This window comes from Cylas formicarius, unplaced genomic scaffold (assembly GCF_029955315.1).
Source record: "Cylas formicarius isolate icCylForm1 unplaced genomic scaffold, icCylForm1.1 PGA_scaffold_3__17_contigs__length_32017465, whole genome shotgun sequence".
NCBI lineage: Eukaryota > Metazoa > Arthropoda > Insecta > Coleoptera > Brentidae > Cylas > Cylas formicarius.
In genome coordinates, this window is record NW_026844326.1 from 3167090 (window position 1) to 3184577 (window position 17488).

General features: G+C 35.0%; 2 protein-coding genes across 3 annotated transcripts in view; one reads left to right on the forward strand and one right to left on the reverse strand.

Moving 5' to 3' along the window:
- Positions 1–17488, reverse strand: part of LOC132699002 (uncharacterized) — a 110530-nt gene that overhangs the window by 15307 nt on the left and 77735 nt on the right. For both annotated transcript variants that reach the window (XM_060665385.1, XM_060665386.1), the window contains exon 4: positions 3236–3385. In XM_060665385.1, coding sequence (XP_060521368.1) covers positions 3236–3385 — 150 coding nt within the window. The remainder of the gene's footprint in view (positions 1–3235; positions 3386–17488) is intronic.
- Positions 1–17488, forward strand: part of LOC132698999 (mucin-2-like) — a 475159-nt gene that overhangs the window by 2139 nt on the left and 455532 nt on the right. The window lies entirely within an intron of this gene.

The window sequence follows — 17488 nt, forward strand, 5'->3', positions numbered from 1 at the left end:
ATGTCCATAATTAAGGTGGCGAATTTTGGATATATTTTAAAAAGAAAACTTCATAAGGTCATATGTCTCAAAATTCTCTACTTGTGATTTGATTTGATTCTCTACTTAGATATTTTAATGAAATTTGGCACACATGTGCTATATATCAACAGGCCTTATTTAGTGTACCATTTTTTAAAATACACTAGTGGCGGGCGGACGGAGTCTTATTTTCAAATAAAAATTATTACTACAATCTCCAACCATTTCTAAAGAAATTTAATTTCTTGATTTTTCTCAATCCGATGTAAGGTTTTGGCCTAATAAAATAAAAACCTCTACTCTGCATGGTCATAACAATATCGTTAATACGACAGAATGCAGAGAAAGTAGTTTTTATTTTTGAAAACCGTGCATCGGACAGAAAAAATATTTTTAAGGAAATTAGTTTCGTGCCACTGACAACCTATGTATCTATGGACGAATAATATTTTAGTTAATTAGGTCACTGCACTGGGTAAATCGATATTTTTTTTGTGAAAAATAAAATATCTATCCAAAATAAAATATCTAGTTGTTATACCTTACCTTGAAGGATGCATGCTTCAGTTCTTCCTCATATTTCCGCGCACTCTTTGAAGTATACCTCCAGTGTTCGTCATTAAATAGCAGGAAGCTCTTATACGATCCTTCAACTTTTCTACAGTTCACATAGTTAACTCGGCTGCGATATACCAGGTTTGAAAAAGTCCAGACTATTTAAGTCTTGCGACCTAGGGGGCCATGGTTAACGTCCGCCGCGATCTACCCATCGGTTATTAAATGTGCGATTTAACTATTCCCTTACTGCAATATTGGCAAATCCTCTTCTAAAAACCGGCGATAGTTATGGCCATTTAGCCTTTCTATCACGAAAAATGGGTACAATTAAGAAATCTCCAACCATTCCTGCCCAAACATTTACCGAAAACAGTTCTTGATGTTTAAATTCTACAATTGCACGGAGGTTTTCATCAGCCCAAATATGGTTATTGTGGAACTTTCTGATTGTATTTCTGGAAAAGTTAGCTTCATCTGTATATAGTATTTCTTGGTCAAATAATGGATAATGCCCAATTTTATACAAAAACCATTGACAAAAATTAACACGTAATGGAAAATCTCTGGGAAATAACGCTTGAATTCGTTAAATATGATATGGCATTTTTTATAGTTCAGGACTTTCATCAATAGAATTTAAAACTGCTTCCTCAATTTCTGGACTTCTAACAGCGCGATGAGCCCGTTTTAAATGATTATTTGCCCCCCAATTGCCGGTTTCAGTCAACCGTATATGTATATTTGAAAATGTTCGCCTATCTGGTTTATCTATTAGGAAATCACTCTTGATATAGTCGCCTAGCTTCCGGTGTATCCAAACCATTCTTTATTAAAATAATAATGCTCGGATATTTTAAACACAAAATTAATAGGACGCGAAGAACCAACCGAATTTAAAAACTGATATCAAACAACTGTCAAATAACTGCCTTGACAACAATTAATAATTTTTACAGATACAGCTTTCTACAAAGATTATGATGATAGATATGATTATAAAAATACAAAAATATACCTCAGAGGTTACGTATTTCTTATTCGTACTTCGATTTGTTGAAGTATTTTTATAAAACAGATAGATAGACAATTACTTAAGTAAGAAATAATTATGATAATAATTCTTGTATGCTATCATATTAACAATATTGTTATGAACATGGAGAGAATAAGTTTTTATTTTTTTAAGCGAAAACCGTATATCGAATTGAAAGGAACCAAGAAATAAAATTTCTTTATAAATGATTGGAGATTGTAAGAATAAATTTTATTTTAAGAGATATCAGTGGCGTACAATCAATGTCTGCCAAAATAGAAATGTGAACTTCCGTATGCCCGCCACTGGTGTATTTTTAAAAAAATGTGGTACACTAAATAGTAGCTCTTGCTACATAGTACACGTGGCCCAAATTTCAATAATACATTTAAAGTGGTATTACAGATATTAAAAAAATATATTTTATTTTTGAAAACTTTACCACCCTGTATCTTAAAAGTTAAGACGTTTAGGGCATATGCTCATATGAAGTTTTCTTTTTAAAATCGACCCAAAAATCACCCTGTACGTGGTGAACGAAGCGCTGAACGCTAGAACAATCGGATAAGAAGAAATTAGTGCTGACTTTGTATGCTATAAGTGGCTTGGACTGAGAGAAGGGCTAATCTTTTCATACCAGAAAATGGCAAATAATTTCCCAGATGTATCGTATTTTTTCATTAAATTTGGGACCCTTGCACGTATTTATGTTTATGTTATCGAAATCACATGAATGGTAATTAACAATTTGGCAAATAATTCATCCCAAACAGGATGTCCAAAATTTGATAAGCGATTACGTTACGTTTTTTACTTTTTTAATAAAAAACCCTCATTATTTTCTATTCCAATATGATGTTTGACAGACACTGGAAGATAATTTTCCTTCAAAAGAATGAACATGGTAAACGACAAAAATGCATATGAAATCAGAACATTTTTGAATTTTAAACATAATAATCAATGAAAGGCATAAGAAACTTTGAATACAAGAAAAATAATTATATGATAACAACTTCGATGAAACACTAATTAAACACTACTTTCATTTACGTAATAAATCTTCAACGTGCGAATGTAATGCGACAATAATACACCTGTATTTCTTTTATACAGTCATCAACTCTTTTGAAGAAAAATCAAAATCAAGAATATATCAAAGCCAATGGTAATTAAATAAGGCTTTGGGATTTGATTGACTCTTGATAGAAAATCCGAAATAGCCAGAAAATCGTTGAAAATAGGTATTGGCAGAATACTCAATCGATGTAGTTTTGCATCTTTGAAAATTATATAGTGGGGTTGCTAAATTTTGGATACCATGTAACCTCAATTGAGCAAAGCAAGTTGATCGCTGACAGATAATTATAAGATATTTTGTATATTAGCTTTTATATAAAAAAAAACAATATGGAGATATGAAAAAATCCTGTGGTTGTCAGCTAATTGGTTTCACTTGATCCCTGATTGCCGAATTAATCACCAAAATGTAAATAAGTGAAAGACGTAAACTGTGAATAATTATAAATGGTACTTTGGATTGTAACTCAAAATAGTTTTTGAACTAGCCGTTTCAAAAGGAAAGGAATAAAATATGGTTTGTATAAAATAACGTTTGCTTACGTTTCTCTCCTCGGTTTCCACTATTAAGTGGTTGTTCTTTAGTGTCATGGTTATTATACTTCCATTTGCGTTACGATGGCCGCTGGTTTGAGTATCTTCACAAACCAGTACTTCTTCGGTACTAATGGCCAAGTGGGTGTCGTCAGAACCCTGAAATAAAATTTGTGCTAGTAGAGGGTATCTCGCATAAAGTGACCGATATACTTTTCTTAAAACTTGTAATGCCGACCTATTAACAACAACCCGCACAACAAATATTCGACTAACTAAAAATATTTGCAAACGGACGTTCACACACATAATAAATTTATATATTTTACTGTACTGTACTGTACTGTATATATTTTACTGTACGAGTTTTAAAATTTATGAATTAATAGATCTCTTTTGTCTCAAATGGCACACTCTATATATTATACATTTAGTAGAAAGATTATAAAACATCTTCTGTAGTAAATTATCTACATCACCATTACGGTACAATCAATTGTAAAAGGGCGTGGCCCCATAGAAGTCCTGATCTGACAACAAGGGACTTTTTTCTTGTAAGGAACTTTAAAAAATGGGGTTTACAAAAATAGAATTATGCAGTGACAAAACTGAAAGAAATAATTCTTTAGGAAATTATTAATCTCAATCAAACTGTGCGGTAAACGGCATTTTACTCACGAGTTCATTTGGCGCAAGCGGAGCGAGTGTTTAATAAACGAGCGACTTAAAAAGTTTACCATATATACTTTTTCTACGACCGACAAAAACTGATTGGACTTAAATTATTGGAAGTGAAATCCTAATTATAGGGAAAGAAATCTTGCAAGAATAAAAGCCATTTTCAATTTTTCCCAATATGGCAGAAACTAAACTATACATAAAAAAAGGCCCAGTATAAAACATAACAGTAATAAATAAAATCAGTATTTTGTATCAACCACGAATTCATTTTGATCAATAATACTCGTCTTTTTTCAACTATCCCAGCGGCAGTCGCAGCTCATTTTTTTTTTAATTTGGGACGTCTCCGCTAGGGGTACAATATAGTGGGACCCCACATATTCTCACTTTTCATTGGTTTTGTCTATGATCAGTATATAAAATTTACCAAATAGGAAAGTTGCATAGTTTAATCTAGATTTTTAATTTTTATTTTTTTATATGTAGAGGGTGTAATTTTAAATAGAACACAAAATATATTAATGTATCTTGAGAGTCTCCGGCAAATTCAAAATATGTTTCATGTATTAATACCTAAGTCTAACAGTTTGCGACCAATCTTGAATTTTATATCTAATATGACGTTTACGTGCCCTAAAGCAATTAACTATTTTTCCTATAAAGGCGCCATAATTGCTGAATTTTGGATGGATTTCTTGTGGAAAGGAGCCTTTTGTGGGTGTGAATGATTTGGATGTTAATTAATACTGGGTGAGCACAAATGAAAAACAAACATTAAATTAATAAAAACGTAAGAAATCAATTTTTCAAATGAAAAAGTGCACGAAAAGTGCACAATAGGACAACACAGAAATGTCACTTTACAAAAAACCATCTATTGATACGAGTTCTTTGTCACTGATTTATTATTTGATTTCATTAATGTGTTTTTTCCATTAAAACCCAAAATGTATTTAGAGAATTAAAGATTGGATCTACAGCGTGTCCCACTTAAAAAGTGGAAAATCTTTGTTGATGGTTCGATTGGGATTCTTTTGGTTTCTTCGATAGATCTCTCAAAAATGAACTGAAACCTTGTTTTCCTTATTGCTTCAACCTAAGGTCATGGCGAATTGGAATTATTTAAAGAAAAAGAGAGAAGAGATAAAGAAGTACTGTTAGGGATTTAGAATAAATTGGGAAGGAATTCTTATAGGACTACTTAGAACCAATTTCTATATGTCCCAATACAGAGTGTTTGAATCAGCCTTTGCGCCAAACTTAAAAGTGTACAAGGTGAGTCAATGATAGAATAAAGCTCATTATCTCATTGATTTCAAAAGTTATGAGGAAATGGAAATAAAAAAGTTGTAAAGATTATTAAGATGCTCACATTAAAATTATGTTGAATTATACAAGGCCGCTCAAAAAATGAAATTCTTCAACTTTTTTATAAATACTATTTAAACCTAATAGTTTTTTCACCCTCGCAAAAAGATTACGATAGCGCCAATTTGATATTAGCGTTAGTCGAAGATGACGTAAAGGAACAAAAGACAACTGAATTTGAATTGATGCTACAGGGTGTTCAAATAAATGCATATATTTTTATCATTTTAAATTGAAAAATCTCGAATTTATTAAATACACATTATTATTTTTTCAGAAAGATCTTACAAAAACCTATAACTTTTATTAAATATGGCATATACTTATTTTTAATACTTTACAATTAATTATAACTTTTACAATATTTACCCTCCCTTCTGTCTAAGACTATTAGCCAACAAGGCTCTGTTAACTTTGTAGCATTCGTACAACAGCCAGTTATTACCAATTTTGGTGAGAATAACTGCCAAATTTTAAATTAACAGAAAAATAATATTAAATACCTACTAATACAAATTAACTTATTTTTAGTTATCATTATGGCACAAAAAATGTTCAAAAATACAGCCTTCTACTTGGACACACATGTTTAGTTTTTTCAAATATTTTCTTGGACGTTTTATAGCATAAATGGTGTTATTCTCGTGTACGTGTCCTGAATTCTATTTTCCATATCTTCTAATGTTATCCCTCTCTCTCTCCAGTCATTTATTTCATCTTTGAAGTGCCGTGATCTTATATTTGTTTCGTGTTGTGTTGTCAGCAACATCCCTCCTTTCAACTCTATTTGATGTGCTTCTAATACTGTAATAGCAGGATTTTTGGCCCAACCACCGTTTTGGAGAATGTCCTCCAAGTCTTGTTCCTTCTACTTCTCCTTAGACCACACATTTTATTGAGGTTGTTATATGCCTATCTTTCCAAATTTTTTTGGACAGCTTAAACACTTGGAATTTTCTTCAATGCTGTGGGTACCATCTATTAGCATAAGTGGTGTTAAGTCACATGATCGAGGGGCATCCAATGAATGTACCGCTACCGCCGTCGGTAATGACTATTTAAAAACTTCTCGATGGTAATGCGTACGAGCTCCATCTTTGCTGAAAACACGATGGTTGGATGTCAATATTATCAACTTCTCCAACTTATCATTCTGCAAAAAGTTTAAATAGCTAGGCTCGTTAAGTGGTTCGCGAAAAAATATGGTTCCAATAACTTTAAAGTGGTAAATTATATTAGCCTCTTCACAGCCACTAACTAGGAAATTATCTTGAACTTGAAGTAAATTTTCCAATTTATATTCCTCATTCGTAGCATTCCGTTTACCACTTTCCGTTTTTCATATTTATATCGACTAGCATCAAACTGTTGCATTAAACATTGAAGAGATTGTCTAGTTGGTACACGGTAATTAGGCTACTTCCCCTTGTAGAGTCTTACAAAAACTAAAAGTCAAGCCAAGTATTTTTTTCCGCCTCATCTAGTATATAAATCACATCAATTAATTCAGCTTTATGGAATGCATATTTAGTTTTTTTTTTTAATTTACTATGATATGAATTTGTTTACTCATTTGTCAAGCAAAAAATTAACAATACCATTTTTTGTTGCCAATCAAAATATATTCGTTTATTTTAAACATGCTGTAGCATCTAAATCAAATTCCGTTGTAGACATCTTTTACGTTATATTGAAATTACGCTAATATCAAATATGAGTGAAAACTAGTATTTTTCTAGAAATATTAAATATTATATTTTATATATTAAAATTAGGTTTACTGTTTATATTATTATTAATTTAAATATTGAAGAATTTGAAAAGGAATTCAAAACAAAATTTAAAAATGGGGTGTTCAAAAAACTGTATCTTTTATTCGTCACGCTTTTTTGGGTTACCCTGTATGCTTGAAATATTTTTTTTTCCTAACAATCTCTACAACTTTTGTATTTGTGTCAATGCCAATTTTGAAGTAACTATAATAAATGTATATAATCTACCACATTGTAAAACTCCCTGTTTGATAGAGGAGAAAATCGACATATGAAGTTTGCGTGACTATTTTTTTTATATGGGTAATCCAAGTAAGCGTTGATCTGGTGAAAATGCTAAATAACATTTTATCCTGGTCTTCCTTAAACCTCCGCTCCGATACCACATGATGAAAATTTTCCTGTGCCATCACGATCAGATAGCTTTGAAGTTCAACAGAATCCGGTACACCACTAACCAGTGATAAAATCCAAGAATAAAGCGGAAATTCTAGGTTCACGACTAAAGCAACGGAACTTGCTCCAAGATGACTGATCAAAGAGAGCGCCATAAAAGTTTTTCATGTTTTTTTCACAAAAGAAGCCGGTATTTGTTACTTTAAAAATGTGACTCAATTGTTTGAGAAAATTGGAATACCCTCCGTAGCATCTGACTGGCGGCATTTTATCGATAGCTCTTCAAAAAGTTTAAAAGCAGTTTTGCTTTAAAACGGAAATAAATTGTCTAGTCTTCCTCCAGCACATTCTGCATTGTTGAAAGAAAGCTATGACAGCGTGAATTCAATACCTTGTCATCTTTGTTTATGGGATAGCATTATCAACAGGTGATCGGGCCTAATTTTATATTGGAAAACATAACGTAAAGTCGGAACCAATTGTACATTCCGAAGCTTTTAAATATTTAAGAGAATTTTTTCCAAAGTTTTCTGAAGCTAAAGTTTAAGGTGGTAAAATGATGACTTCATCAAGTTTCTTAGTGATTGTGAAAAACGAACCTGAAAGAGTTTTAAATTAGTAGTAGTAGCGAATAATTAAAAACTATTGATTGATGCTTTAAAGCTTTAAAACTATGGGCTGCAGAATGTCTCATAAACTTCATATGCCACTTTCTCATTTAGATGAGTTTAAAAATAACGTGGGCGCCTACTCCGAAGAACAAGGAGAACGTCTTCACCAAGATGTGATGGACTTTGAACGGCGTTACCAAGGACAATACAAGGAGAATATGATGGGAGATGACATTTGGTATTTAATCCAAGAGAGCCCATACGAACACAAACTAAATACGAAAAATATTCATTTTTAGACATTTATTTATTGTTATTATATATGCTATTGTTTATTACCTATTTTGAATTAAAAAGATACTGATAAAAAAGGGGGTTTAAATGGGGTAGTGATGCGCAATATATGACACTGAATCTTACTAGTGTCACTTAGCCTCTCTTATCCAATTCCGACTCTCACCTAAAAGTTGGTGAACCCCGGGAACCTGAGCAACCCTGTAGAAGATCGGGTTAACCAATCCCGGTGGGAAGCAGGGTCAGAGCGGTTGTGCAATGGGCCAACAACCGATTCATGTAAAAAAAAATAGTGTCTGAAACGTTTACAAATGCCTCGGAATAGGACGGACTTGCGGATTACACACATGAAACAAGTGCGAAAGCATAAAATAGACATAACCACCAATCAAGAAGTAAGGTGTACAAGATCGGACACAATACTAATGGAACAATATTTAATACTATGGTCGGGCCACGACAATAAACATGATAGGGGATGCGGTTTTGTAGTTGAACTTCAACTTCAGGTTGAAGGGTCGACGGTTGAACATTTTGCTATGTTCAGTTTATGCACCAACGGAAGAAGCACCGGAAGGGGATAAGGAAGCTTTCTATGATGACCTATATCGCGCTTTCACAAGAGTTCTTAGACAAGATATAGAGATAATGTTGGGAGACTGGAATGCCAAAGTAATTAAGAAAGTTTGTGTAAAGACAGTGGCTGGCAGTTACATCCTGCACGAAGTAACAAACGACTAAAATGGCTACTGCATCTTGCAATATGGTAATAAAATCCAGTTCCAACGAAAAGATATCCATAAGGCTATATAGGTGTGAGTAACACTCAACCAATAGACCACGTACTCATTGAGGGTAGACACTCCAGCAACATTATTGATACAAGAAGTATGGGAAGACTAGATGGGGACACGGACCATTTCCTGGTTAAAGCCAGACTTAGAACAACACTATCGACACAGGTAACACAAACACAAATATATGTCAGTAATAAGTTCCAAGCACTGAGGAGGCCAAAGAAGTGGAGATAGACCTAAAATAGGAGTGGCAGTCAGTTAAGGAAGATATATACGAAACCGCTAGACTCTTCGTAGGAAATAAGAAATATAATACGAACAACAAGCGGTACGATGAAGAATGTAAACAAGCTCTACAACTAAAAAACAACGAAAGGATAAAATACTTAAATAATCCGGTCAACGACAACAGAGAAGAGTTTATCAGAGAATGAGCAAAAGTAAGGAAAGTGCTAACAACAAAGAAAAAATACCATCTAGAGGCACAAATTAGAAAGTTAGAGCAAGGACAGAGTCAAAACAAAATATTTTATAAGAATGTCAAGAATTGCAAAAACGGACAACGATTACAGACACCAGGCTCTATAAAGAGCAGTGATGGACAGCTACTAACCGCAAAAAAGAAGACAAAAGCTGGAAGGAGTACTTTGAACAACTGCTTAACATCCACAATGGTAACAATGGTGAGGAAATAATTTACTATTCTGCTGAACCAGAGGTCAGTCCCCCAACACTGGAAGAAGTGACTGCGGCTCTGGCATCGTTAAAGAACGCCGCCTGGAATAGAGAAGCCATGCCTTAGCAGTGGCGAGAAAGCGTAGTCATACCTATACATAAAAAAGGTACAAAAGACGCTGAATACAACGTACAATGTCATGAGCATTGTCCTACTTATGCTGAAGACATAAAGGGGGGCGCCCTCGCGGGCGTCCAAGTACTTAGGCCACCAGATGGGTCCGTTGTGCCCCCAGACCGCTCTAGAGAGCGTCCAGAATGCCGCCCCTCCTATAGAAGGTCAGCAATTCCTTTAGCTCAATACCGTACACTGAGTCCGGATCGATCAGGACCGTTCCGAAGACTCCCAATCTTGCCCATGTCAAAGCAGCGCACTCGGTGTGCAGATGATACGGGATCTCCTCCCCTTCCATGCACCACCTGCACTCCGGGTCGTCTCCAATGCCTAGCGAGCATAGATGCCTTCTATGCCTGCAATGTCCTGTGTAGGCCCCTGTTAGGGCTCTACACTCCCTTCTGGTCAGTCTAAGCAGCTCCCTGGTCCGAGGGAGGGCCGGCCCATCCATCATAAGCCTCGCCCGCCTCATTCCCGGAGCAACTCTCCAGCCCACCGCGGCCCGGCCTCTAGCCTAGGCTTCGAGAGCTCCCCGCCTCATACACGGGGCGATTCCCAAGCGGGGCTATGGTCCCATATGCCTATGCGAGGAGCCCTCCCTGGATACCGTTGTGACCCGGGACCCAGACCAACGTGACCTTCCTCTCCTCAGTCACCCTCCTCAGTACCCCTTTGCACTCCTTTATCAACAAGGAACGCATAGGCACTGACTTCAGCGCCATAAATGCAGCTTAGCAGCAAAGTCATGAGCATTGTCCTACTCATGCTGAAGACGTAATAGGTGATTATCAATGTAGATTTAGAGGCGGAAGGTCAACACTGGACAGTGATTTATATAAGACAGCTGCTACAGGAACATCGGGAATTTAACAAAGCCATGCATCAGATATTTGTAGGCTTTCAGCGAACCTACGACTCAATTGATCGCACTGCATTGTGGACGGCGACAAGAATCCCTAAAAAATTGATGGCAGTTACCTGTATTAATAACAGCTATGCACACATGAACACATACACGTACGTATAGGAACACACACTGTGAAGCTTTTGATAATAAATCTGGTCTTCGACAAGGTAACCCACTCTCCCCCTTGCTCTTTAACTTAGTGTTGGAGCAGTGAGGAAGGTGTATCAAGCCCTTGTTACTGATGTAACAATAAGAGGAACAAAAATAATATTAGCATTTGCAGATGACGTCGACACTATAGTACAAACAACGAGAGATGTAAGAGATATGTTTACACAATTTGAAAGAGCTTCATCACCAATGGGGCTCAAAGTCAATGATAGTATCAAAGAATAAAAAACAAAGAATCAGACAAAACATCATTACCAACGATCACAATTTCGAAGTTGTTTAAGAATTCAAATACTTAGGAGCGTTTATAACAGATGACAACAAAGTAGGGATGGATGTAGCAACAAGGATCCTAGTAGGAAACGGACCCTTCTATGCGATGCAACAAAAGTGGTTACATATGGCAGTGAATCCTGGACGCTAATAAATTCTTGGTATGGGAACATAAAATAGTAAGAAGTATACACGCTCCGCATAGAGATATAAACACTAACGAATGGAGACGCAGGCACGTTGAAGAATTAGAGGAATTGTATGGAAGGGAAGGGTATTGTAAGGTGTATAAAGTCTAACCGTCTGATGGGCAGGATATGTAGTAAGAAGAGCAGACATTCGCCTCTTTAACAACGTGTTTTGGGAAAGGCCAGGCGGAAAGAGATCAGTATGACGCTCCCGCAAAAGGTGGAAGGATGTAATTGCTAAAGGCTTTAAGAAAATGGGAATAAAGCAATGGAAAATCAGTGCACAGGATCGACAATATTGGAGAAGGATCGTAAACGAGGCAAAGACTCACACAGAGTGTTTCGTTTCTTGCCATAACTGAAAATAAAACTGCAAAAAAAAGTCCAATTTAGTTCTTTTTGCAGGAAAAATGAGAATGTATCTAGAAAAGCAAACATTAATTCAAAAAAAATATTTTTCCTTGTTTTTAGTGTAAGAGAAACTGAAATTAACATGTGGGAGTCAGACCCGAAAATCGGGTTGCTAGGGTTAGTTGCTTATTGTATCAACCTGAAGTCTTGGCCAACTGGGACTATTTTTGAATAGAGGTAATTAGGTATTTCTTCAGGAATAAGGTGTGGACGGATTCTTATTCTAATTTCCATTAAACCCGAATACAGCATGTTCGACATATCGCAGGCGCCTCGCCTACGCACTATTCCTGTAGAATGTTTGTTTATGCCTCAGCTTTGACAATTCTTAATTTGCTGGAGGGATTTTACTGAAAGACACTAACAATTTTCTTTAATTTTTTGCAGTTCCCGCATTTTTAGAATGACATTACAGTGCAGTTGCGATTATCAATAGATATTTTGATCAGACCGGGACTCTAGATAAAGTCGGCAATCAATAACGCAATCGTGTCGTTCCTCCAAGTCAAATAATTCTAGATTATTTTAATGAAAATCCACGATCTAGTATTAGGAACACAAGTGCATCTGGTTGCACTTGAAAAAAAGTGGAAAAAAAGGCATATTCTTCAATTTGATGGCAACGAAAGAAGAAGATCACAAAGCAAGATTTTTTTCAAAAGAAAATCTTTGGATTTAAATTAGAAAAACTTTTCCAGATAAGAGCTAAAACCAGTAGTTAACGACAATTAAAGAAGCATTGAAAAGTACATTGAAGAGAATGGTATTTAATTTCCTTTTTGTGTCAGATAATTTCGTTTTTTCTAAAATTTCATTTATTATTTCTAACTAATTTTTGTTATACTATCCTGCACATGCTGTTTCATATTCCAACGATCGTAGAAACTACTTTTCCCTTAATTTCATCGAAGAGATAAATATGTTAAAATGAATGCCAAAAAGTCCTGAGTGTCTGAAATCGACTTTCCGTCTTTTCAATATTCAATATTATTAAATACGAATTTATTAGAATGATTTTTCCATTCTAAAATTGCATTTTTTAACAGTTCGAGTTTATTGAAATATCTCGGATACTTGTCAGAATTTAGTCGAGAATTAGTTAGTATCTACATTTCGAACACTATAGATTTATTTAATGCTCTTATTTTAATTTAATTTATAAAAGATAAATGATATTTGAAGTCTTTTTCCTCGTTATTTTCCCTAATCCATAATCTCTAAAAGTACTTCTCGCTTTTCTGAGCTTTCTGGAAATTAGTTTAGTTAGGTTCTGGGTAAACCTTAAAAAATTCCTTGAAATTTTATTCTTACAGAAATCGCTAACAGCACTTCTCGGTATTTGGCATCAAATAATAGTCCCAGTTGGTCATGACTTCAACTTCATACAATAAACAACTGGCGTTATTGAGAGATCTATCCGAAAATGAAAATATCAAAATCAAACCCTAAACAAAGGTTTTTGCAAGGATGTACAGCCTTAAGCGGACCGCAGACGATATTTCAAACACCCGGTATAGAGACATCATTGAAATCGGAATAGTTAGTTAGGTTTCAATGCATTTTTGAGAAATCTAATAACCAAAAAAAATTACGATCGAACCATAAACAAAGATTTTACAAGGGTCTAAAGATTTCAAGTGGAACACAGTGTTTATAATTGCTTTATTGAAAATAACAAAAATATCGCTTTGACCACAAGAGAATATAAAAAAAAATATATCCGCAAAGAATAATTCCCATTGAGAGAGCATAGAGTTTTCACGCATCAGAAGAGGGATAGGTTTTGAAGGATCCTCTGACACCAGCAGAAGTATAAATTACAAATTTAAGTTCCACTTGGATTTAGAAATTGAATTTCGTTTCTTACTCAATTTTTTAAAGATTCAGTATCGCAATTTGTCCTTTAACGTTCTCTACAGTAAATAGTCCAAAGGGGTTAAGGACTCTTAGGAGACAGATTGCCATGCGGCCCCATCAGTTCTGAGTTCTATTTTAAATAAAGTTGGTATTTTTACTCCAGATTAACTACATTTTTGCATATTTTTCTAAGTAATTTTTTTCCTACCGTTCGTAATTTCTGAGTTTAGGGAGTATGGAATCTTCTTTCAGATACATTTAAAAGTTGAAATTAGGCGCGAAACGAATCCGTTAAATAAATACCGAACCAAAAAAAAAAACTCAGGTCAAACATCGGCTATACCACCGGATCGTTGGATCCAAATAAAGAGTGCGGCTTCTATTTCGGTTTGTTTGTTTAACGTAAGTAGTAGTAATAAGCGCAATTACGAGGTCGGCGGAGAATGAAAAAAAAAAGGTTAATGACGGACTGTCTGGGACTGCGCGAAAACGGGAACGACAAATAATGCATTTCGCGAATAATTAAGGTCATCGGCGATTTTTGTTTGCCTCTTGCGTTTTTCGAATATTGCTGGGACGATTTTAGCATCGATATCGATTTATCTAGTTCTAGTTCATTACTAGATATCATAAATTGACACAGGAAGTTTGTTTGTGTGAGTCAAAAGCCGCGTCAAGATTATTTTTTTTTAATTTAGCGGATAACTGAATCGTTTCAAAATGTTCTAACCATTTGGTGAAAAAGAACAAGCCCTTATTTTAAAACTTGTGGATTATTTCAGTCGAAAAAAAATATGCAGGGAAACCGCTTTTATCTTTAAACGCTGTTCAATAGTATATTATGCAACAAGTACGGTAAACGGCATTTGACTCACCAGTTTATTTGACACTAGCGGAGCGCAGCGGAACGAGTGTTTAATAAACGAGTGACTTAAAAAGTTTACTGAACTTGTTGTGTGCTATATACTCTTTCTACGGCCGTTAATTTTTGGGCACACAAACGTCAAAATTCAAGGCGTGAGAAATATCTCCGAAAACATCCGATTCCTCCAAAACCAGTGCGATAAAAGGGAGTAGAAAATGTATTTACTACTTCCATACTTGAAACCAATTTGAGGTAGGTACTTATTATGTCTTATTGTAGCGTGTTGCCGATGCATTTGATATATCTCTAAGATCGGTGCATAAGCTTGTACCTGAAAAACCAGAATTATGCGTTTTCATTGAATCCAGTATTTTCCGACGAGACTGGATATTGGATATATAAGAAAAAGAAAAAGCTCGCAAGACGATTCTTTACAAACAGTTCCGAAAAAATATGGTGAAGGAGTTCGCTATATAATTTTACATACTGGCTCTAATAATGGCTTTGTGGAGTATGCCAGTCATGATTCAATGAACACTGAAAATTTTCAAAGGTGATTTAAATTTCTATTTTATGGAAAAAGTAGATTTTTTATTACCTATGAACGGAGATAAAAGATAATTTTTTACCCTCGCAAACTCTCATTTCCTCAATGCTAATATGCTTTGGCAAAAAACTACCATGTATTTTTTTTACTTTAAAAGGTGGTTCAGTCAACAGCTGTTGCCCAATCTTAGTAAACATTTATTAAAAATAATGGACAATGCATCGTATCACTGTGGACTTGCTGAGCCAATGCCTAATCAAAGTTTGATCAATTAGTCTGTCGTGGAGTGGCTGCAAAAAAATTAATATTCTATTTCAGCCAAATTTAGTGAAAGGACAGCCATGGATGTTAGTGAAGCAACAGTTGCTAGAAAAACTGCTTAGGTAGTTCCTAAGTATTACATTTTCTGATTACTGCAAAAAATGCGCCAGAAAAACTATAATAGATATAAGCGGGCATTTTTTTTAAATCGAATACCTGATTTTTACATGATTTTTTCTCACTGTATAGATGTTTCCAAGCCAATCCATTCAAGTTTGTTGCCATGTTATTCTGCAGTAATAATGAGATGAGCTTACATATAAAACTTAGAATTGATAATAGAAGAATTTCATTTAAAAAGTCTTGTAAAAATGTAATTCCGGGAATTTAACATTTAAAGATTGTATTTGTATTGTATTGTATTTCAAGAAGGCATTTTCAAACTTTAAATTATTATATTGGCATCGTGATTCATTGTCCAAAAAGACGCCGTTCATGTGACACATTGATTCTTACCAACTAGATTTAATAGACCATATTTAGATTCTATTGATATTAAAGTACAAAAAGTTCAAAATTGTTGTGTACTGTAATATATTGGATTGGGCCTGAAGAATTGTAGAATTGGGATAGTTTTCCATAGTCCATGACTTTTGTAGGATAACGAAATCACAATGCTCACCCTATCTTAATGTTAAATGTTAATAATTAATAATAGAAATACTAAAATTTAACTCGAGAATAAAAAAATACAATCAATCATTCCAAAAACCTAATCTCTTGGATAGAACAAGGTACTAGATCCAAGAACTTTGATCTTTTCGAATAAAATCTGGTGTCCAGTTTTGATCGGATTGGGTACAATTTGAACATACAAAAGGACTATAACGGCAAAGGGAGAAAGTACCTTTGTATAATTGCTCTGAAAATTAAAGAAATGTGGTATGGAATTATTTATGGTGATGTGATATTGGATTTAGGAGTCATCCGAATAAGTTTTCTATTTATAAAAATGTCTAGAAAGGGAAGAGTGTTATTATTTTCTAATTCTAATTCGTTTCGATAATTCAATTTTGTTTTTTTTCGATGTATAGAACTTTAAGTTGGCATTACTGTTCGAGATGGCGACCAATTTAACAGATGTTAAGTGATTTATTCTCAGCTTGGTTTGGCAATTCATCATGAATAGACTCACGCCTGAACAACGCTTGCAAATAGTGCCATTTTATTTCGAAAATAATGGTTCTGTGCGGAATACGTATCGCGCACTACGTCCATTTATCGTCGACAAAATCGTCCATCAGAGCAGTTAATTCGATAAACTATGGGACGTTTTCGCACCACGTATACTCTTATTGATAACTCGCATCCCCAGAGACGCCGTACGGTGCGTAAAGAAGAAGCTATTGCTGCTGTAGAGCGTAGCATTGAGGAAGACCGAATGAGTCCATCTGCCATCGATCACAAGAATTGGATCTGTGTCCATCCACTTTATGGAAGATTTTGCGGAAGGCTCTTGGTTTACGTGCTTACAAAATCTAACTCGTGCAAGAATTGAAGCCAAACGATCAAGTAAGGCGTAGATTCGTCGAATGGGTCCAAAACGGGATTGCCGTTGTTCCCGATTTTCATAAGCGAATTTTGTTTAGGGATGAAGCGCACTTCTGGTTGAGTGGCTACGTCAACAAACAAACCTGCCACATTTGGAGCGAAGCTAATCCTCAAGTGTATGTCGAAACACCGTTACATCCAGAAAAACTGACTTCTTCAAAAACGATAATGGCCATAACGTTGCAGTCAATGGTGATCGGTATAGAGCTATGATTACTAACTCTTTCATTCCTGAATTGAATAACCATGATGTCCAGGAGATGTGGTTTCAACAAGACGGCGCAACATGTCCCACAGCTCGTGTCACAATCGATTTATTGAAAGACAAGTTTGGTGACCGCCTAATTTCACGTTTTGGACCTGTGAATTGGCCTCCAAGATCTTGTGATTTAACACCGCTAG